General features: G+C 40.8%; 1 protein-coding gene across 4 annotated transcripts in view; it reads right to left on the reverse strand.

Moving 5' to 3' along the window:
* The window catches only part of SHROOM4 (shroom family member 4), a 127,947-nt gene that overhangs the window by 14,742 nt on the left and 88,710 nt on the right, over nt 1-24,495 (reverse strand). For 2 of the 4 annotated variants that reach the window (XR_004262799.1, XR_004262798.1), the window contains exons 5-8: nt 13,639-14,433; nt 9,056-9,236; nt 5,041-5,310; nt 2,458-3,726 (exon numbers count right to left, since the gene is read on the reverse strand). Coding sequence is in view for 2 of the 4 variants with exons in the window: in XM_032258694.1 (XP_032114585.1) it covers nt 3,457-3,726; nt 5,041-5,310; nt 9,056-9,236; nt 13,639-14,433 (1,516 nt within the window). In the remaining 2 variants the exon portion in view is untranslated. Of the gene's footprint in view, nt 1-73; nt 3,727-5,040; nt 5,311-9,055; nt 9,237-13,638; nt 14,434-24,495 lie in introns of those variants that run through there. The other 2 variants (XM_032258694.1, XM_032258695.1) reach the window with 1 other exon arrangement.

Consider the following 24,495-nt stretch of genomic DNA (forward strand, 5'->3'; position numbering starts at 1 on the left):
GGATCCGGTCTTTTGAAGGAGAAGTTCCAGCAGAATCTTTAGACTTCCATCACCTGAGTCAAAACACATGAGATTTTTTCTTGTCCTTAGCACCTTTTATTGAAATATGACCCTTGATGACAATCTGGCAGGCATATCTATGTCAGCCAAGAAGGGAGTGGTGGAGGACACAAATGCAGAAACAATAAGATTTGGAAAAATAATAGCTTCACATGGGATACATGACCCCCAACAGCTGGTACAACCAACATTGGTTCTTTATCTATAGAAACTGCCCCCTGCCCCACCCCCCTCTAAAAGATCTACTAATCTTCAAATAATATAATATGCTGTTGCAGAAATATTATTGGCATAGACAACTCCTCTGGCAAAGACAGTGGGAGTCACCAAGCTCCAAATGGGTGGAAGTGGCCAGAAATGGGACCAGCTTCTTCCATCTGGGGCCTGCTACTGGCAGAGCAGCACCTTCAGGGAGATTTGGGTTCAGAATGTGGCTCTGGTGTGCCTGGGCAGCTTTTTGGCACATGAGTTTAAATAGAAAACAGAACCTGAACCTAACCTTGAAAGAGGCTTTTCATCTTTTCATCCTCTCTCCTTTTCTCTGCTTCCAATTTCTTCCTTTCTAGGACTTTATTTTCAGCATCTCTGTCTTATTCTGTCGGATTCTACTTGGGCATTTATGGCTATATCCTGGCTGAGTCTCCAGCTGTGGAACTCAGGGAGACTCAATTATCCAGAGTCCTTGCAGGTGGCCAGGGAAGTGGGGGGACATGTAATAGTAACTCATGCACTGACTTCTCTATCAATCATCATGCTTGCCTATTACCCATGAGGGCCTGTATAAATATTTGAAGGGAGAGAGCAGAAGTCAAGACCAATAACTGTCTTTGGGGATCTCCTTTGGCCTGCCTTCCAAACTGCTACTCACTGGCAGGGCTTGGAGGAGGGCTGAGCCCAGGAACTGAGAACAGGGGAGAGACACTACATCTCAAGTAATACTGGCAGCTTTGCAGCACTATCACACACAATGAGTCTGCCCTGGCAGGAGTGTGGCACGCCAGTGTCTGTTTAGCAGTTCACCTTTATCTACCAAGCTTCACTGTTAGGTATAGTTTTGGGGTTATTTTTAAGTGCTTTGGCAACTTTCCCTGCATGCGAAAATGAACATCTTTGTGATCTGATTCCAACTCTAGAAACTAATTTGAGGTGGGATGAAGAACAAAAATAACAGAGTCAATAGTATTTTTGGCATCATAAACTGAAGATACAACCAATCACATGCTGACTAGAAAAACTCAAGACTATGGCCATAGTGTCCAAGGAAGTGATCATTCCTTTCTGTAGGCCCATATTACCAAAAAGTTGTTCTAATCAACAAATCTGAGAATGATGGAACATATCAGCCTCATCCTGCCAACACAGGACACCTCAATTTGCTCATTGTTTGTCCTAGAGCCTGCTCAGAAGAAAAGATAACAACTATGGCCTCCATTCAAAGCATTCCCCTACCTTCTCAATCTTGGCTGGCTTGTGTAATCCTAGACCTTGCAAGCCACCAGCCTTCCTGAATAAAGTAGAATCTTCCACTGGAGGGGAAATGGCAGGGTTGCCATTCTAACAGTGTTTCCAGCAGCAGTACTAAGAGTAAACCCAGGGCTCCACAGAAAGGCTTACCGCACCCCCCACCCCAGGACACCCTGCTGGCCAAGATTCTCCCATTGTTTTCAAATACAATGAAGAGGAAATGGAAGCTAGTGAAAAGTATTTGTAACAGCAGCAAAACTTCCTTGGCAAATTCTTTGGCTGAAGGAGACATCCCGGCTGCTACAGTTGACCTTCAAGGACCCTGAGGAACTCAGCAGTAACTAGCAGAGATGCCAGGCCTTGTCTGGGTTGCATGATACCAAGCACTGACTCCAGTTAGTGAGAAACAGCTGAGCTGGATAACAGGGCAGCATTGGACCATAACCCCCTTTTTTCCATCGTCCACCTGAGGGCTACCTTTCCAGCATAGAAACTAGCTACTGGTGTCAGGGCCTTGGCAACAGCAGCAGTTTTAGTTGTTTGCATGCCTAAGATCCTGGCTGGGTCATCAGTTGCTCTGGGGAGCTGGCTTTGGCTGGAGCTCCCAGCTACCTTAGTTTTGGTTCCCCTTAGCCAGGCCACAGGCTGAGAAAGCAATAGTTAGAGGAGTTCCTCCTGAGGTCACCTCTACTCATCCCATAGCTTGGAGATGGTAGAGAAATGGCTGAACCTTTCTCTGTTTCAGATTTCTTTGGTTTCAAAGAGAACTCAGTAAGAAAAACTTGAACCCTGCTGGGGAATGCTAAACTCACAGTCACTTAGGCTTCAGGGAAGCACAGGGCCAGGCCACAGTAGGAAGGCTCTAAGTTCAAGGGGAGAACTCATTCCTAGACATTGATAGCTATGGTGGGAACAATATTGGTACCTGCTTACCTAGCCATGGTGGATTCAGGCTGATCTGCAGAAAATGCTTTCCTCCTGGGCTAACTTTTCCCTCTCCAACTTCCCTCTTCTCACCTTACTAGTTTAAAAAGAAAAAAATAATCAAAACATAAAAATAAATAAAATCAAAATGCCATTTAAAATATAACAATAAGAACCACCTCCCCCAATAATGAAACCTACATCTAAAAGTCAGCTTTAGTAGAGCTATTAATGGCCCATATGGTGAAGCCCTGGGGTAGGCACGTGGGGTAACCCCCAGCAATGAAAAGGAAAGATGAAACAAGAGGTGGTAGGACCAAAGTCTTAGGACAGGAAGTGGGTCACACTATCCAGGGCTAAGAGTAGGACTCTTCCCCTGAACTTGCTGCTGGGAAAGGTGAGGGTAGAGTGGATTTAAACCTGGTTCCTTCCTAAGGGTCACCTGGGAATACTCAACGTTTGCTTGCATTTTGTTCAGTATAATTCCTCCTTCTGTGCTTTTCCCTGCAAAGCGTGGATGAGGCCGTGAAACTGGTGCCAGGTGAATGCCCTCAAGGCGGCCAGCTCTCTGTGAGAAATGGCTGGGCCACAAGCCCTGGGGCAGAGTAGAACTGCAAGGAAGCTTCCCTCTGAGCCTTTAGAGGCTATTGATGATATGGGTGGGTGATGAGCACTTGATGTCTTTGGTGTCCTAGTACAAAGCAGAATGAAGGCACTTAGTTGGCTCTCTGTGCAACAAGTACTTGCCCTTGGCAACTGTGGGAAGGAGAGTGTGGTTGTAAGATCACACCTTGCTGCAGCTCCCTTGGGTAGAAGCCTGTGGCTTCCCCAAGGTCTCCTAGCTGGTTAGGACCACTGTTAAGGAAGGAGCAGTGAGAGACATCCAGGGTAGAGGGCTGGAACAAACTGCTAATTGCTATCTATTTGCTGAGAAACTGCTAACAAAGAAGATTGAAAGCACTTCCCACTGTGGCTGGGCAGGGATGCTGTGGCAGACTGCTGGCAGAATTAGAAATTGCTGGGCCCCAGGAGTAGACTCTCCCTGAGACATTTGAGCTGCTCTTCCCCAAGCTTGATCTTCTCCTCCAGCTCTCGCTGTTCAATGATGAGAGCAGATTTCATCTTGACAAAGTGCTGGTAATCTTGGAGCTGGTCCTGAGGCAGGTAGCGGGAGACCATGCCAAACACCAACTTCTCCCGGCGGTCCACGTGCTCCTTCAGCTCCTTGGCATCTGCCAACTGCCCCGTCAGCTGCTGCTTCTTCTCTATCAGCACCAACTGGGGGAGCAGAAGACCAATCAAGGACTCTTTCAATTACCAGGCATCTGTCTAACAGTGCTGTCTAGTAGTACTCCACCAGAGATGTTGCCACAAAGCAGCTATCCATTCTGCTAATTAGTCAGTCCTAGATTTTCCGCCCTAAAGTCCACCTCCATGCAAAAGCCTTTGTTTCCAGTAGCAGGAGGGTAAACATGACAACAATTCTGGACAGGGGATGTGAAATCACCTCTTTCCATCTCTTTAAGGCTGTCTTCAATGTAGGGACCACCACTGGGCTTGGGGTGGAGGAAGGCTCGGACAAAGCCAGCCTGTGTCCCTTTCATCTGGTAAACAACTGTCACTGTGGAGGTGCTTTCTGTATGGTGTGTGTGTGTCTCTGTGTGAGTGGATATGTGTGAGTGTATGTGTCTGTGTATAAATGAATATGTATGTGCATATGTGCCTCTTGCTGTGGATTCAAAGGTATATCCAAAGCCACTTGTATAGGAAAAGGTGATGCAATTTTGGTTCAGGAATAGATGCATAGTGACTCAACCTGTGAAACTGACAGCTTTCTAATATCAACTACTTGATGAGACCTACCCCTCCAAAACTGCTGAGTTTGCCTCATGAGTGAGGCAAAACTGCTGCTGCTGCTACTACTACTCAGAGCTAGTACTGATTCAGTGTTTACCCTGTCCCAGGCCCTGTTTTATGTAATTAACATGAACTAATTTAATTCTCACAATAATCCCGTAAGGCAGGAAGTATGTTCACCCCATTTTATAGATGAAGAGATTGAGGCAGAGTAATGTTACGTGAGTTGTCCACAGTCACATAGCTAAGAAATGGTAGAGCAAGAATTTCAGGGCACTTAAAAGCCAGTGTTCACAGTCTTATTTTTCCTTTTTTCATGTTTCTTTTTTGTTTTTTTCCTCTGTCACCCAGGCTGGAGTGCAGTGGTACAATCTTCACTCATGGCAGCCTCTAACTCCCAGGCTCAAGCAAGCCTTCCACCTCAGCCTCCGGAATAGCTGGGAGTATAGGCATGCACTACCACACCAGGTTAATTTTCGTGTTTTTAGTAAAGATGGGGTTTCATTAAGTTGCCCAGGTTGGTCTTGAACTCCTAGACTGAAGCAATCTGCCCACTTTGGCCTCCCAAAGTGCTGGGATTGCAGGCATGAACCATCGCGCCTGTCCTCAGTGCTCACACACTTTTAACCCTATCCTCTACTGTTTCCCATATAGCCCAACTTTTTGAAAGAGAGAGCCCTGAAAAGAAACAAATGGCATTTCCTTCTACCCACACCCCAGAAACCCCAACTCTACCTTCTCTTGGTTGGCCTCTGAATCGATGCTATTGAGAGCATTCTCTACCCGGGCCAGTCGTCCAGAGAGTGACAGCAACAGGTTGACCACTTTGTCCAGGTCCCCAACAAACAAGCGGTATTTTTCAAATTCATTGGATTTGCAGACGGCTTTTAAGTTGGCCTCCACCTCCTCCCCAAGGGCAGAATTGGCATTGATGTCCTCTAGCAGCCCTCGCTGGGCCTCCCGCAAGACAGAAAGTTTTCTGCTGATGCTTTCAATAAGCTGTACCTAGGGGAATTAAACAGAAGACAAAGGATGAGAATGGGGACCAACAGAAACTGATTTATGCCTGTAACCTCTGTTTTGGAATACAAGGAAGAGACAGTGGGCTCTATCCTAGTCACTGGAAACAAAGGAAATTTGGGCAAGTCATGAGCAACTCCAGCCTTTTGGGCAAGCAGCTTCTTTCCGTCTGGTAGGGATCTCCATGTCATCACCAAAGTTTTTGGCATTGGGTAAGTGATACCCATACGCTAAGCTTCATCTACCAAATGCAACTTAATATAATAAATACTTGCTGGAACTGTTTTTTTTTTTTTTTTTTTTTTTTGAGATGGAGTCTTGCTCTGTTACCCAGGCTTGAGTGCAGTGGCATGATCTCAGCTCACTGCAACCTCCACCTTTCAGGTTCAAGCGATTCTCGTGTCTCAGTCTCCTAAGTAGCTGAGATTACAGGTGCACGCCATAGATGTCAGGCTAATTTTTTTTATTTTTTTTATTTTTTTTTATTTTTAGTAGAGACAGGGTTTCATGATGTTGGCCAGGTTGACCTCAAGTGATCAGCCCCCTTCAGCCTCCCAAAATGCTGGGATCACAGGCGTAAGCCTCCGCACCCAGTCCCTTCCTGGGACTATTTAATAAATAGGAGTTATAGTCCTTGTGAGAGCCTAGGTTGGAAAAGCATTTGCCCTAAGGTATTTGCCTATCACTTCATTCATTCTCCTTCAATCCATTTAAGTACCTCTCATGTTCATGGCACTGTGCTAGGTCTTTGCTTCCTCAGCTTGGCTTTTAGGCCTTTTGGATAAGACTGAGTTCTGGAGTTATAATGACTGGGTTTGACTTCTAGCTCTGTCACTTTCTAGCTGTGGGACCTTGGGTGACTTGACATTCTTGAGTTTCACTTTCTTTATCTGTAGAATGGGGGTAACTGTTGTACCCACTGCATTGGGTCATAAAAAGGAGTCAGTGAGGTGATGCATGCAAAGTGCTTGGCCCATAATAAGTGCTCCATAAAAGCTGGGCTGCTATTATTGATTACTCACTCTGGTCCCACCTTGCCATTCTAATGTCACTCCTCAGAGTCTTTCAGAATTAGCTCCTCACTCTCCTCTGTATTCACAACACTCATTTTTGTGTTCCTCAGTAGTTTATGCAATTCCACCTATTCTTTATCTCTTTCTTCATTTTGGTTATTCCTAAATTTCTTTAGGGGACAGCTCTGCCCCTCCCCTCCCCCACAGGAAGCCCTCTTCTGTAAGTCTTCTCTCAGTGATCTTGTTTTGTCTGAGCTTTTAAGTATTTTAGAATTAGAACCCTACAGTGTAATTTGAAGTTCTTCACTTTCTATTCCGTGTGTGTGTCTGATCCCTCACCTACTGTTGATTGTAAGTTTCTGTGTCTTCTGATTTGTCTCCCCTATAGGTGAGTGCAGTCACAGGGAAGTACAGTAGAGTTTTAGAGTCAGAGACATCTGGATTCCAATTCTAACTCCAAACTGTATGGCCTTATGATAGATACCTAATGCCACTAAGACTTCTGTTTCTTCATCTGTAGACACTTCCCCAACTCCAGAGATTTTCTGATGGTTAAATGAAGCCACATAAGTAAAAGACTTAGTATTATGACTGACACTTAAATGCTCAATGCATGTTTACTAATGCTATTATTATTATTTAGTTCTACATCATACTCCAAATGAATGGATACTTGTCTAGCTTCAAGGTTATGACAATAATGGCCCTGTCCCAGTCTGCCCATAGCCTTTGCAGCCAGTATTGTATTGTGGTTAAGGGCACAGACTCCAGTGCCAGATTACCAGAGTCTGAACTCCTGCTCTGATGCAAAGTAATGGTATTATATATGACCTTCAGCAAATTACTCAACCTCTCTGCACGTCAATTTCCACATCGAAAAAATAGGATAACAATAGGACCTACCTCACGGAATTGTTATGAGAATTAAATAAGTTAACACATGTTACATGTTTAGAATAGTTATCTTGTACATAGGAATATCCTTCAATGTATGTTTTAATCTTTTTCTAGTCCAAGCACAGGGACCATAGGCTTGTAGTTTTCTAGAATATATTCCTCTCTAGTAGTTTATTTAGAGATGTCCAAAATGACCAGGACTAAGAGAGCCTTCTCCAGGCTCCAAGACCTGTTGTCACGTTTTTGAACCCTTCAAAAGTCAGGAGATCATTATAATCTTAGTCTGAAGTATAATAGATATGCATTTAGGAAAAATTCCAAAACCCACTGGGAACTGGGTATCAGTGATATGAAGGAGGCAACACAATTAGATGCTAAAATGCTGCCAGTTATATTCCCACCATCTGCTCTCCCAAACAAAAGTCAATGCTGGGGACAAAGGATGGCCAGGGGCCATCTGGAAAATGACCCACTTGGAAAATCACCTACCAACCCCAGTTCCCAGGCTCCAGGGATAGATGGAAGGATAAGCGGTGAGGGCGCTTTATTTCTTGGGACTTGTGCTCTACAACCTGAACCTTGATCCTGAAGAAGTGTACTGGATAGAGTTGTGGAGTCATCACAGATCCAGCCAGAGCTAAGTTGTTTTTTCTGGGACATCGCAAATTGGTGACATTCCTCACCTTTCTTCCTCAGAGACAAAGTGTCGTAGCCCACCCACAATCACTTCAGGTCACTTTCTGTTGTTCTGTGCTCTGCCTTTTCTGATCATCTCTTTCTTTTCCTGGTCAGAGTTTTTTTTATTAGGTTTGCCCCTGCAGAGGCCAGGCCATGAGTAAGCTAGGAGTACCCCTGCCATGCTCACAGAACATGGAATCCAAGGAAACAGATATCTGAATCAATAAAACTTCAACACTATCATGCTTCCAATTCTTCCCCTGACATTTTGCTTCAGATAGGAAATTGGAAGAAAGGCTCTTGCATATGGCCCTGTACCTTCCTACAGGTCATGTTCTGAAAGAAGTATGGGCAGAAGAACAATTTACATTGACTTCAGATGTCCGCAAAGAGGCAAATTGAGCCTTTGAGGTTGCCATGACAACCCTATTTGCTTATGAAATACAATAGGTAAGTGCAGGGAGGGCAAAGTAATTCCAAGAATTCATTAGAAAACCAGACTAGTGGTACTCAGACAAAGAAAGGAAAGCTTTGGAACAACAACATCATCATCATCCCCATTTAACTATTTTGTGTTTTTAAGACATAATTGACTATCTTTGCAAATAAACACTAAAGTTTGCCAGCCTATAATTTGTCCTTATTTTACTTAGTCTGTTCTGTCTCCCAGGAAGTTGCACAAAGAATAAAAATCAATGGCACTGCCATTGGGTACAAGAGCCCACTGGCAGAAGCTCTGATGTGTCCTGAGTAGTGAGTTAATTACAAGGCTGGCTCAATTCAGAGAGACAGCATGTACTGTAGAGTAGAAATTCAGACAGTCTTGACTTCAAGTGCTGGATCTACCATTTAGTCTGCACCTGGGCAAATTAGTCCCTTCAACTATTAAAAATACCCAATCTACCTTGTTGGGCTGTTCTAAGGATCACAGAGACAATAATGATGATTATGACTATTATTATTATTGACTGGATCAAAAATAGAGTGGACTTGGAACTGTGAGAAACCCAGAGAAACTGTACGATTTCCATACTGAAAATATGGGAATGTGAGATATTCTAGAGAGTGTAGAAGGTTGGTCATCCTCCAGACACATTCAAGCTAAATTGTGAAAATCTCTAGGACACATCAAAAAACTTTACCTTTTTTTGAGCCAGTTCATGGTCAACTTCCTCATCTCCTAAGCCAATCTCTGCCATCTCGGGTTGATCTTTCAGTTTGATCAGCAGCTCTGCCTTGGCCACAGAAATATTGTAATAAGCTGAGTAAGAGGTAGGGATTCCTGGGGCCCCTGGAGGAGGCGAAAAGTGCTGAAACTCTTGTCTGTGGAAACAAAGAATGACCATTTGAGCACCTCTGTTGAGAGGCTGCTAACATTTCTGCTTTTTAACTTTTCCGTCTGAAAAATGGAACCCTGCTTCACCAAGGAGTTGAAAAACAAATGAACAAGAAAGACACTGTTCAAATGTAAACAGGCCGCATGAAGGCAAACTGGAGTTAGGTAAAGGCAAATTTTAAGAACTCAGAAGACTATTGCCGTGCCCCTGACTTCACCAGCTAGGGAGACTTCTTTCAAGATAATTTGGTTTTGTCACTAACACTCAATTAAAATCCAGAAAAACTAGCGGGCTCTAAAAGTTCTGGGCTTCTGATCATCATCCCTTTGGTTCACGGCCCCAGTATGTGGATCTCAAAGTAGGGGCTAGGTGGTAGAGAAGTACCTGAGACCTTAGCTATGGGGTTCTCCAAACCTGTTGGCCTCCCTCAGATCTACCCCTGGAACTTCACCCATCCTGGCTCTATTTAGTCTGCTTGCTTACAAAGGCACCCTGTGGCTTTCCTGGACACTCTCATCATTTCTTCTTTTCCAATGCCACTCCTGCTTGAAATGGACCCTCTGCTGCAGATCTCCCACGGCAAAGAGGTCACCCATGACCTCAACAGTGGCTACCATGTTAAGAACCCCTGCCAGGGACTTGTCATGGCCCACCACATCTCTCATGAGATCTTCTGACATTGCCTGCTATAGGGCAGACCTTCAACCTGAGAAGGGATCGCATCTCTCCACTTTTGGCATATTCCCAATGGCCCCAGCCTCCTCCATGGTTGTAGAATGAAATGGGGGAAAAAATGGAAACAGTGGCACCTAGGGGCTTCACAAGTGTAGCAGCAGACCCTATTGTCTTGGGTTCACCAAAGCCTGTGGGGCTGAGGAGTTGCTTCTCAGAGCCTCAGCCCATGAAAGAGAACTTCTCCTCAGAAAAAAATGTAGTTCTGGATCCATGCTGCCTTAGGTTTGGCCTCTTCTGCCATCACATCTTCTGGTCTGGTGTGAGGAAGGAAGTAGAGAGAAATGCTACAATGTCAGGTTTCAGTGATGGAAGGACAAATGATTTTGCCCATGGTTTATGCTAGGGGATGATCCATTCTCACTATATTCTTGTTGCCTGGCAGCCACTCCCACCCTCCACCTGTCTATAGCACTGCCCCTTCGCTAACCTCTAGCTGTTCGAAAGGGAAAAGAGAAACTCATTAGTCATTTTTGCAGCTATTTGCAGTTCTTAGATAAAGGTCAAAAATAATGGTTAAAAAGCTTCACAGCTATTTACTGATTCATGCTATGCTGTCTCCTAATTCATCACACAGAAGAAATTTGGGCATACCAATATTCTTCATCCTAGGTAAATTCATTTATATGTAAGTTTCAAGCTTGTAACACTGATAAAAGAACAATACCAGCTAACGTGCACACCGTACTTACCATACCCCAGAAACTATCCTAAGATAGAAACACACGCATAGGTATATAAATATATAATTGAATGCTCATGAAAACCATTTTACAGATAAGGAACATGAGGCACCAAGAAGTAAAGTGACTTCTCCAAGGTCACCAGACATTAAATGGCAGACCTGCGATTTCCAACTGGACAACCTTACTCTAGAATCTGTGCTTCTAGCCACTATGTTATACTGCCAAAGGGACAACTTGACATCATATAAAAGCTTACATGTAAGGAATTTTCTGGCTGGAGTATATCTATGTTAGCAGATAATAGAGAATATTCTGGAGGGAATATGAACTTCGGGAATTCCTATATACAAGAAAATATTTAGGGTACATGTGAAAGTTTTGTGTCAGAAAGTATTATAAAGGAAAAAAAAAAGGATGTGCTAATTGGAGACTCAGTTCTCCAGCATACACATTCCTGCATCATATTATAGTATATCATATTAGGCATTATATTCTAGGGATCCTTCCCTTATCACCTCCATTAACAGGGAAAGGATTATAGGTGATCTATGAGAATATAATTGGAATTTAATAGTAAACACCAAAGCAAAAATCAGATTCCTTTCACAGAGCACTGAGAAGAAATGCAGAGTCCATAAAGCAAGCTATACATATACTTGAATCAGTTATTAGAGTTAAATAATCCTTGATTATTCAACTAGCTGGCTTCTGTGTGTATCCCAGCATTTTTTAATGGAAAAGTAAGTAGGTTATAGAGGTACCACAGTTTAACTTGGCTGAAATTAAGATGTCTTTGTTTGCATTTTAGATTCAACATATTATGCATCTATATGTCCCTTACAAAATCTTAAAGCTGCTTCCTTCTGGCTAGGACACTGTCCTCTCCTAGGGTCTGGAATAGAATCTTCTTCAAGAGCCCAGAGACCCTGGGATGATAGAGCAAGCACAGTAGGTACCTGTGATCTTGTGATAAAGTTACTTTATCTCCCTGGGCCTCGCTTTTCTCATCTAAGAAATGGAGAAGACGAATGGCTATCTCATAAGTTTACTTTGATGATTAAATTAATACACAAAAGTACTTAGAACAATGCATAGCACATAGTAAGTAGTTAAAAAGAAATATTAACTATGTTGGTAACGATGCTGTTCCTTAACTCTCTATCACTCAAAGAAGCATCTAATTGATTTTGTAGATACAAGCAGAGCTGTGTGCACACAAATGTTTTCCGTTACATCCCATAGTCATTAAAAATAAATTTCTGGAGCAAGTTACAAGATCTTTAGTAATAGTGATTTCTTTCTGTCTGGCCAAGGTGCCAAGGCAAATGGAGCTACATAAAGAAGGAAAAACCAGGGTCTGTTAATGCTGCCTCTGATACACCTTGCCCTACAGGAGAGGAGAGGACCCTGTGACTCCTGGCCTACAGAAAGAACAAGATGTCTCTGGAAGAGGCTGACTAGGAAGGCAAAATAAGCATGGGCTTTGGAGTCAGACAGCTCTAGCTTTGCATCTTTGCTGTGTAACTTGGAATTAGTTCATTTCCTCAGCTGTGAAATGGGGATAATAATGGCCAATATGGCTATTGGGAGGATTAAATGAAATAATGGACATATAATGTCTAGCAGTGTCTGGTATATAATAAATACTTAATAAATGTTCATCCATTCATTTATTTGCTCTTTCTTCTTAAATATTTGTTAAGTGCCTACTATTTGGAGGTCATTTTCCCTTTTCTCTGCTATGATAGATAACAATCACAGGTACTTTTCACAAAATGTTTTCTCATTACAATAAGAATGCTCCCCAGGTAGAAGATCAGCTTGAGAAGCAGCCACAAGAGATCTAATGAAGGATTCTTACAGTGCCTGGGAACCAGGCCCACCCTGTAAATGTGGTGCTTATGGCATGTTAAGCTGGAAAACTGATCAACCAGCTCCAGATAGCCAAGTCACAGATTTGCCTGTCAATAAAATACATGATAACAAGGTACCCGCAACAAGTCTCAGGAAAATTCCTGCTATAAAGGGAGTTAAAAAAAAGCAGTTAGAAGCCACCTGCCTCCCCAGCCTCAGCAGAGAGTAGGCTGAGCTCTTCACAGGAGAGCAGGCAGAGCTGCTGACAGCCAGAGCACTGAGCAAATAATAGAGATGATGGCCCTGGGGCTTTTGCTTTGGAGCAAAAGAAATAATAATAATAAAAAAAAATGCACTGTAGGGCATGCCGATGACAACTGGCTCTGTGGAGTGAATAAACGCTGGCAGTCCTGCTGCCAGAACACACTCCCTGCCTAGGCAGTTCACCCTGTCACCTACCACTTATTACCCACCCACATGAATGCAAAGAGGCAGGTAAACAAGGAGGGGGTGAAAGTAGAAGAGAAAAAGAAAGTCCTTAACTGTTGTAAGGATTATCAAGGCATGAAGCACCCAGCCCCAGGAATACTTTTGATGTTGGGGGTTGTGGTGGGTGGACGGGGGAGTGAGTTTAGAAGTCCAGGCTTGTTGTCCTAGAGTAGAGGTAGGTCAGCTTGTGAGCTGGCCTCTTATTCTGGAGGGTAAGCAGAAGAGAAGGCAGAAAAAGTGCCTGAGCCAGGTTTCTGGGAAAGACCTAATACTGGCAACAAGTGTTCAATGCCTTTAAGATCAGGGGCCAGAAACTGATGGATACGATAAAGACACATGAAGGAAAAATACAGTACATTAATAATGATATTTAGGGATAAGAACATGATATTTACTGAGCACCTACTATGTGCTAAGTATGGAGCTATATCCTTTATGTAGATTATCTTAATATTCACAATGATGTGGAGCAGGTATCATTATACCCGTTTTCCAGGTAGGGAAACTGAGGCTGGGAGCAATTTAATTGACCAGACTGAGGTCATCCAGTTAGTAAATTGTGGAGGTAAAATTCAAACTTGTGCTGCCTGCCTCTTCAGGGACCTAGTGTCTTTCGCATGTACTTACTTGGGGGATTCGGTGGCTTCCTGTTCTGATGTCCTCCAAAGCCCACCAATGCCATAGTAGCAAGGGGGCTGAGCCTGCTCAGGTTGAGATCCCAAGTAACCCCTTATTGGAGGCAGGAAATCACTGGAATGGTGTGCAAAGGATTCTTGCTCTGCTTGGACACTTTGTGAACCCTGTCTTAAGCCCTCCATGTGGCCAAGGCTTAGGGGTTGCGGCTGCTCCTCAGGATTGAGAGCACAGGAACCAGAGGTTTCTGAACTGAAATACTGGGGTGGCAACTCCTCTTCCTCCTCTTCTCTTTCCTCCTCCTCCTCCTCTTCTTCTTCTTCCTCCTCCTCCTCCTCCTCTTGTTGTTTCTGCTGCTGCTGTGGCTGCTGCTGTTGCTGCTTCTGCTGCTGGGCTGCACGAAAGAGCCTGTACTTTTCCCAGTTGGGAGGAGGAGGGCGAGGAGGAGGAAAGGCCTTCTTCCTGGCTCCAAGAAGATCCGGCTGGGTCTCATCACCTTTGCTAAAGAGCTCCCTCCTATGCTGCCCCCAGGTCCGGGTGCTTTGGGGCTCCAAGCTGATGTGACTCTCTGAGAAGGCACGGCTGCGCAATGGGTGGGGCATGGAGGCAAGGGAGCTCCCCTCCTCATATACTGAAGTTTCCTCTGATGTTTTCAAAGCATGTTTGAAGTCTCCAAGGAGGTCGAGAGAAGAAATTGCCCGGTAGCTTGACAAGTCCAGCGATGGGTTCTCAAGGCAAGGACGGGAAGGGGTTGCCCACGAAAAGCTAGTTTTGGAATGAGCCGTCTCCCTGCAAAACATCAGATGACTACTGAGAAAAACAAGCAAGTTGCAGATAGGCCCGTATTTTAGATGACAACATTTACATAAAATTTAAAATGTCCACAAAACAATTTAATATGTGTAGTAAATGTAATAGTAATAGTAATAATAATACAATAATAATAATAGCTAACACTTACTGAACATGTACTAAATGCTAGGCACTGTTTTAAATGGTTTCCATGTCTTATCTATTCCTCACAATAACCCTAGGAGGTAGCTATTACTATTGCACTGATTTTATAGTTGGGGAAACTGAGGCATAGAAAGTTGAAGTAACTTGCCTGGGGTCATAAAGCTAGCACGTGGTAGAGCTAGAATTTGAACAGTTTAGCTCCAAAGTCTGGATATACACACACCATCCCAGTCTGTTTATAGCAGTCAGATTGCATGTGCTGTTTTCTAGGGTTTCCAAGCCTGTCTATCCTGCCTCATCTGTTGTTTTTGTTTGCTTTTCATCATAAAAATTTCAAATATTTAGAGATATACAGAGATTGATGGCCATGATACCCATGCTGCTACCTATCACCCACACTTAGTAAGTTTGAATACTTTGCCATTTATGTTTCATGGATTTTTCTTAAGAAATAATATCCTTCACATAACTCCTCACTTCCATTCCCCTACTGCCTCTCTACATGCAACCTGTATTATGAATTAGATATATATACTTTTTATGTTTTTATACTTGTAATAAAAAACACCAAACAAGTCATAGTTATCTGCTATTTGGGATTTAAAATATTTCCTTCTGGCTAGGCACGGTGGTCTGTAATACGAGAATTTTGAGAGGCTGAGGTAGGTGGATCAGTGATTGAGTCCAGGAACTCAAGATCAGCCTGGGCAACATAGTAAGACCTTGTCTCTAATTTTTTTTTTTTAATTAGCTGGGCATGATGATGCATGCTTTTATTCCCAGCTACATGGGAGGCTGAGGTGGGAAGACAGCTTGAGCCTAAGAGGTCAAGGCTGCAGTGAGCCATCATTGCACCTCTGTACTCCAGTTAGGGTAACAGAGTAAGACCTTGTCTCAAAAAAAAAAAAAAAAAAACCCTCCTTCTAAGGCAATTCCAATCAGAATTCTCAATAGAAATTTTTAACTAAATCTAACTACGATTTTTTAAAGAATTAACTTGTAATAAAAACATGATATAATATTAAAGAATATTCTGCTACAGAAATGAGGAAATGAGGAAAGGGGCAAGTAAGGAATAAAGTATATCATAAAATAATTGCAATTAAAACAATGTGTTATTGATCAACCAAACAGAATAGAAAGTTCAGAAACAAAGCAGACTACCTATAAAAATATCATATACATAATCTTCCCCAAAAAAGGAGATAAAGAAATATTATTCAATAAATGTTTTTGAGATAACTGTAAAGCAGTGCTTTTTGGAGCTACATCATATATTATATACCAAAATAAATTCCAAATCAAGAGTCATGGATATACGTGTGTGTGTGTGTATGTGTGTATAATTTTAATATATATGTTATATGTGTATATACTATGCATGTATATAACATAAGAAAAACCAATCAGAAAATTTAAAAGACTATCATCGTGAGGTGAAATAAGACTCTCATAAGCAATAGAAGAAAACCTCCAAGGAAAATAAGTCCAGGTTTATTTGAATATACATAAAAAGTCAAACCTCTGTATAATAAAGAGTGACTAAAGTTAAAAGACGTCTCTTTAGCCTCAGGGTATAAAGAGTTAAGCCCTCTAAGCCACAAGATGTGGTTTCCTGCTGTAGCCTGTGAGTAATCAGCATCATGCTAAGTCTTGCCCAGTGACAGGAAATTCCAGGGGCTAAATTAAATCATCATACAGAATATCCATTCAATAATCATGATGAAGATTAGAAATATTTCTTTAAAAAATAATAATACACATAATGATAGCCAAATTCGGACAGAATGGAAGACAAAATGTCCTTCATTCCCACCTTATCCAGCCCCCATTCTGGTTAGCTCACCACTCATGTGGATCAGAGATTCATATCCAGACATACCGATTATCTTCTTATTTGGGCTTTTGCACACTTATAGTTCATTACGATTATAACAATGCCTTGTGTTCAAACTGTTCCACATTGCATATTCCCTCACAAAAAAACACCAAAACAAAAACAAAAGGTGATGGACAAGTGGAAAGTAAAAAAATGACAAACATGTACCAGGCAGAGAAGCCTTTCCTGACTACTTTACCTAAATTCGGCACAACTTATATTTAATCATCCTTATTCTACTTTGTTATTTGGTATTCATCTTCATCCCCACCTGATATCATATCACATACCTATTTTTACTTGATTATTTTCTGTTCCAATCTCTAACTAAAATGTAAGCTCCATGAGGGCAGGGATCTTGTCTGTCTCATTCATAGGTTTCTAGTGCGTGGCACACAGTGGGTGTTCAATAAACATGTTTAATAAAGGAAATAATGTCAAAATTAAAGAAAAAATAAATTATGACACTCATTTCATAAGTTGAATTAAAAGCAAAAAACAATAAATAAGATAAAGAAGGGCACTGTAATGTTAACTAGAACACATGATGAAGATCTACTTCCTCTCATCTTTTATTCACCAAAAAACATAGCATAAAGATTCTTAAAGCAAAATCTATAGCAAATGCAAAGGTAGAAAAAAAGTAGAAACAAAATACGAGACTGTTCCAGCTGATGACAGATCATGACAGTCAAAAACTAAGATAATGAGAAAATCTAAATTTCTTCCTATACTGAAACAGACTATATATTTTTCTTTATCAAGGACCCATTGAGTATATTTTTTATTGGCTATCTACTGAGCCCGAAAATGGAAGTAGTACAGACCATGTTCTCTAATGACAATATGGTAACATTAGAAATTAATAATAAAATGAAAAAAAAATCTTCAGTATATAGAAAATAAACAGAGAAAAAAATCTACTTTAGTCAAAGAGAAAATCTAATTTGAAATTGTTGAATACCTATTAAATTACAACAATGGAAATATCAGAAGCTAGAGGATATGGTTGACTAAAGCAGTAGTCAAAGAAAAACTTGTAGGCCAGGCATGGCAGCTCACGCCTGTAATCCCTGCTTTGGGAGGCCGAGGCAGGCAGATCACTTGGGGCCAAAATTTCCAGACCAGCCTGGTCAACATGGTAAAACTCTGTCTCTACTAAAAATACAAAAATTAGCTGGATGTAGTGGCGGGCGCCTGTAATCCCAGCTACTCGTGAGGCTGAGGCTGGGGAAGTGCTTGAACCTGGCAGGCGGAGGATGCAGTGAACTGAGATCGTGCCAATGCACTCCAGCCGGGGTGACAGAGCAAGACTCTGTCTCAAAAAAAGAGAAAGAAAAACTTGTTGCCTTAAATACTTATATTAGTACATATGAACAAATCAAAATAAATGAATTAAGTATTCAACAAAAGAATACAAGAATCATAAAAATCATAAAAATAAACCTAAAACAAGGCAGATAATAAAACTAATGGCAGAAATTAACATACTAGAAAACAAATTATAGAACTAATAATTAAAGCCAAAACCAATTCCTCAAAAGAAAATATAAAACAGTGAAACAGATTAACCACTTGCTAATCTAATTTAAAAACATCCAAATGTGCAAAATTAGAAATGGAGAAATAACCACAGTTACAGAGTAAATAAAAAGGATAAGAGAATATTTTGCTCTACCCCATAAAACAAATTTGAAAACTTAAAGTGTGTTTCTATGAAGACAAATATTACCAAAACTGATTGCGGAAGAATGAGAATATATAAACCCACAAGTTACCATAGGAAAAAAAATGATAAATTTGATCAAAAAGTAGCACAATCACATGGTCTCATGTTAATTCTACCAACCTTCAAGGAATAAAATCAAACAAATGTTATTTGTACTTTCTAGACTCTGGAAATCTAGAGAATAGAGAGAAGAAAAGATTCCTGCATAATATTGATAGTAAAGCCCAGCAAACAGAAAAGAAAAGCAAACTAGAGACCAATCTCATCTAAGAATATAGATGCAAAACATATTAAATATCTTAAATAAAATATTAGCAAACAGAATCTAAGAGATGTTAAGAAATATAATACACCATGATCAGATGGGGTTCATCCTAGAAATATAAGACTGGTTCAGTAATAGAAAATCTATTGATATAATTGACAACATTAATAAATCAAAGAATAAAAGTCATATAACAATTTACCTAGTGCTAAAATGTATTTGATAACAATTCAACATCATTTCCAGATTTTAAAAAAAACTAATAGAAAAAGATGTCTATTTCCATAATATCATCATCAGACTTTTTTTTTTTAAGTCAAAAGCCAATATTGTGCTTAATGGCAAAACACTAGAGGTATACCCATTAAAATCCAGAACAAGGCAAAGGTGCTCACTTTCCTTACTAATGTTTAATATTGTTCTGAAAGCAATAGTGCAATTTGACAAAATAAAGATGGAAACATAAAATAAAGATGGAAACATTAGAAGAAGGGGATACCTTCTCACCATGTATAGATGATATGAGTATTTATCTGGAAAATTCATCAGAAACTTTTTTTTGAGACAGTGTCACTCTGTCACTTAGGTTGGAGTGCAGTGGCACGATCTCGGCTCACTGCAACCTCTGCCTCCCAGGTTCAAGTGATTCTTGTGCCTCAGCCTCCCAAGTAGCTGGGACTGCAGGCGTACACCACCATGCCTGGCAGATTTTTGTATTTTTAGTAGAGACAGGTTTTTGCCATGGTCTTGAATTCCTGGGCTCAAGTAATCCCTCCACTTCAGCATCCCAAAGTGCTAGGATTACAGGTATGAGCCACTGTGCGCAGCCTCATCATAAACAATTTTTAAAATACCAACAACAGGAAAATTCAGTAAGGTGTCAGGGTATACAATTAATATACAGAAATCAACAACTTTTCTATATAGATGCAACAATTAGTTAGAATATATAAAAGAGGGAAAGATCACATTTACTACAGCAATTAAAAAGATAAGATGCCTAGAAATAAACCTAACAAGATATATGCAGGATCTATATACCAAAAGCTTTAAAACTCTATTGAGAAACATAAAACTAGATGCACATAAATGAAAGGACTCACAATTTCCTAGTGACGATGACTCAACATTGTTAAGATGGCAACTCTAACTAAGTAAATCTATAAACTTAATAGAAACTCTATAAAACTGTCAACACATTGCATTTTGGAACATTATTGTAAATTTCATATGGGAAAAATAAAACCATGAGAATCATGAGGGAACGGTATGGAAAATGTGGAGTCATGAGGGAAGACTAGCCCTACCAATTATTGAAATGATTTCTTAAGATAGCAGTAAATAAGGCAGTCTCACAAATAGAAGGTAAATCCATGGAATAAAACAGAGAACACTAGAACACTGACGTCAACTCAAATGTATATGGGAAGTTAGTCTGTGAGGAAGCATTTCAAATAGTGGGGGAAAGACGAATTATTCAATACATAGTTTTAGAACAACTGGATAGCCATTGAAACAAAAATAAAGCTGAATCATCACATCACTTTTTACAACAAAATTAAGTTTATATGTATCAAGATTCAATTGTCAAAAAAAATACCATAAAGATACTAGAAGAAAATATTTTTAAAACTATGAAATAATGTCAGCAGGATAAGTTCTAAGTAAGACACATAATATAAAAGTGAGAAGGGAAAGTTGATAAATGTGACTTCCTAAAGCTTAAAAAATTATGTCCAGAAAAATATACCATAAAGTCTAAAGGTGAAGATATACTGGGAAAAATATTTGTAACATCTATAAGAGTAAATATCCTTAATATGTGAAATATGCTTACCAATCAATAAAAGGGACCAACAACTCCATAGGGAAAAAAAGGTATAGTTTACAGAAAAACGCAGATGACTTATCAACTTAGCAAAGGTGTTCAACCTCACTTAAAATTTTAAAAATGCAAATCAAAACAAAAATGAAACTTTTAAAATAAAAAAGTAAAAGAATTAATGAGGGTATAAGGAAACAGGTGATCTTTTACACTGTTGCTGGGAGTGGAAATTAATATCACTCGTAGGGAGGGCAATTTGGAAGGAAAAGAAGGTAAAATGTGCATATCCTTTGACCCAGTAGTTCAATTTCCAGAAATTTATCCGGCAGATGCATTCCAACATGAACACCAAGAGATATCCATAAGATATTCACTGTAGATTTGTATGTAATCACAAAAGACAGGAAACCATCTAAATGCCCTTCAATAGGGACTAAATAAAACAGGGAATATCTATATATGGAACACATGTAGCTGTTAAAAGTGATGCAATAGATCTATGTGTAATATAGAATAATCATTAAAATAAAAAACCAGGATGTAGAATAGAAAAGCTGTGCAATATGTTCTCACTTTTGTAAAAAAGAATGTATATACATGCACACACATTACTTTTCTGGAAAGATACACAACAAACTGCCTGTTATGTCTCCTGTGAAGAGCTGTACTGATGGTTTGGGGTGAGATTCTGTTATAGCATGCGTGTATGTATAAAGTAAATGCATTCATGACTTTTTTCAATTCAAAATTAGTAAACAGAAAAATAAAGTATAAATCTGATTTTGTTATACATTTTTCTGCTTGAAGCGTACATTATTCATAAAATACAGACCCTTATTAGGATTTGTAAGGTTCCTTAAAATTCTGCCATTCCCACACCTCCCACACTTCTTTTTGTCTTTACATGCTCTGTTCCCTCTTTATCCTCTCTTTTCCCCTCTTTATCTGACTTACTTTCAGATTTCCACTAAGATATCATTTCCTTGAGGAAGCCTTCCCTGCTTCCCCCAAAGTATGGGATAGTGCCCAGACTCTGCTCTAACAGCACCCATTAATTTTCCTAGCACAGTATTGCTTAGTTGTCTGCCCCTTCCACATGACCATATTGAGGGTGAAGGCCATGTCAAGTTCACCGCTATATCACCAGTATCCAGCACAGTGCCTGGCACACAGTGGCTGCTCAGTACATATTTCTCCAGTGTGGAATAAATGCAGGTTTGTGTGACTATAGAAAAGAAGAAAACTTAAACCTTTTACTGTAAGCTTGCAGCACCGGTTGCCAGGCAATGGAAACAATGAGTGGCAAGTAAAGCAGTCAGCAGCTGTCCAATTGCTCCAGAATCTGATTGGGATTTGTGTGTGGTAGTGGTGGTGGCGGTGGGGTGTGGGCTGGGATTTATCTTGAGGCTCTGTTTGCACAGCAAGCCTGTTGTTTTAATGTAAATTGCATATTTCTTTGCGGTAGTGCAAGCTAATGGAAATTATTTGTTTTGCTCAACCTTATCAAGCTTCCTAATTCTATTACTGGGCTGATGTACCCTACGGTGCTCAAAGAGCACCACACTTCTTCAAATGAGCTGCGTGGAGCTTCTCTGCTTTGATCAAAGCTGGTGCCTTGCCAATGCTGTCCTTAACTACACATCTCAAAAGATTACGTGCTTGTCTCATGTAGGTGCTTTCATAAAATGTTGCTTCCTACTTCAACAGGGTGCCTGGCCAATGCCCTTCAGCCTTGCCCAATCATTTCTTCAGTTTTTGGCATCCAAAGATTAAAGGATTAATGGGCTATTGATACCTACCTTGAAACTTTTATGGTCAGTTCCCTTTTTCTTCATTCTGGAGGAGTTCTGGGTTTGTAGAAAAATGAGGTCAACTTTCCACTCTACTGGGCTCTAACCATTCTTCTTTCCTTCTTCCTGAAACTGGATTTCAACCACCTACCTTTTCTTTTCTTTTTTTTTTTTTTGGACAGGTCATTTATGTTTTAGTCTAGGGTAGTTGTCTTCACAGTATTTGTTTTTTTCTATTTCTTGCATTTTGAAGCATAAATGTGAGGACATTAGCACATATAAGAAATTAATAAATATATTGCCAACATAGGTTGAGGGTACATGCTTAAAAAATTCTTTCTGAGAAGGCTACATGATCCAACTTTTATTGGAAACCACTAGTCTGAGAAAACAGCTCATAATCAAAGTAGCTCCTCATCAGAATTACACAGGAAGTTGTTTTAAATGTAAATTCATAGGCCCCAACCCTAGAAAATGGGATTTCATACCTCTGTGGTGGGCTCCAGAAATCAGCATTTTAAGCAATTCACCTAAAGGACTCTAACACAGGTGGTTCAGGGACCATATCATGGAAACAAAGGTTCAGAGTAAAAGGATTGGGAGTGCTGTGGTTTGGGGGCAGTTATTTGTTCCAATTAGGTTGGTTTTCAAACTCTACGTTCTGTTCCTCACCCGTCACCACACATACTTGGTTGCTCATTTCTATCTCCTGTCCCTGCCTCTCTCCCGACCTTCTTCTCCAATCTAGATTTCATGAAATGCAGCAATATCCTCAAAGGCAACAGATGGGCCAATCTCTTGCAGCTATGATGCAAAGAACCCTGCTCCATGATAACAATCAAATTCACTGCATTTTCATTTTTCCCCTAACCAGCGCACAGGACAGGCAATAGAGCAAAGCAGAAAGAACACAGTTTTAGAAAGACTTGAGTCTGAATTCCAATAAAATTAAAAAATCTGGCTCTGTAACTCAAAAGCTGCATGACTTTGAGCAAGATATTTCACTTATCTTACTTCCAATAAAATACGTGTCTTACAAATAAGCAATCATGAGGATAAACTACGCAAAAAAAGACCTAGAAATGATGCTAGGAACACGGAAAGTTGCCTTCACAGTTGTATGCTTCAGCCCTGTTCCTTGTTCCCATTAAGAGAATTGGACTGCATTGTTCTCTGGTTAATGTTCCCTGTTAATGGAAGAAAAGAACGTGACCTTCTAGGGGCATCTGATGCCTCAAGTCATGGGACTGTGACCCCATCTAGAGGTACTGGGCACAAGGCAACCTGGGAATTGCTACTCTCTGCATCAGCCCTCATTTTAAGAGCTCTACCCTCCCACTCATCTGCCCTGTGTTGGGCCAGCCTGAGCCTTACAGAGTCACCTTACATCAAGCAGGCAGAAGGAGACCAACTCCAGGAGGGGAAGGACTACCCTTAATGGGATCATATGGGCCAATGTGTGTACTAGTCATTCCTTCCACTAATCCTTGCTGAATATTACACTGTGCAAGATGATCAGATCAAAGGGGAGCAAAACCGATATTGCTCCTGTCTTCCTGGCTTTAACAATAGAAGTAAAATGGTGAAAGGGAGGCTTCCGTTGAAGGGAGTCAGCCTAAAGCCAAGGATATTGGTTGGCCTCTAGAAGTCCTATTTTCAAGGGGATCAGGCCTCCTAAATGTAAAGAAATTTGCAACTCTGCTTTGAGACCAAGTAAGGATTCTTTCCTTGGAGTGCAGGGCAAGGAGTTTCATTAAGAAAAAGGAACTACTCTGGTTTCTTTCTTTCTTTTTTTTTTTGAGACAGTGTCTTGCCTAGGCTGGAGTGCAGTGGCATGAGCTTGGCTGACTACAACCTCCACCTCCTGCCTCAGCCTCCCCTGTAGCTGGAACTACAGGTGCATGCCATCATGCCTGGCTAATTTTTGTATTTTTAGTAGAAAAGGGTTTTCACTATGTTGGCCAGGTTGGTCTTGAACTCCTGACCTCAAGTGATCTATCCGCCTTGGCCTCCCAAAGTGCTGGGATTATAGACGTGAGCTACCACACCCAGCCGACTACTCTGGTTTCTTATTTCTTGCTAAGTGTTGGGCCCCGTGTTAGGCACTTTCGTGTTTGTATTTCCATTAATCTTCACAACAACCATTATTGTCAGTTTGCAGATGAGAATCCTGAGGCTTCAAAAGGATAAATCATTTTCTCAGCTAGTAAAAAGCAGCAGTATCCAGACCTGCCTCATCTGTCTCTGAGAGATAATCGCAGGAAAGCAAGGACTCCTGGGGTAGAGCAAAAGGTACTTGCACTACATTCATCCTCAGGGGTCCATGAAGACTTTAGCTACTCACTGAAGAAAGAAGAGGAAGCATGAAAGCAAACTATGAGAAAGGGCTTTGTTGACATCAGCAAA

The sequence above is a fragment of the Sapajus apella genome, unplaced genomic scaffold (assembly GCF_009761245.1).
Source record: "Sapajus apella isolate SASKATOON/1434 unplaced genomic scaffold, GSC_monkey_1.0 scaffold103, whole genome shotgun sequence".
NCBI lineage: Eukaryota > Metazoa > Chordata > Mammalia > Primates > Cebidae > Sapajus > Sapajus apella.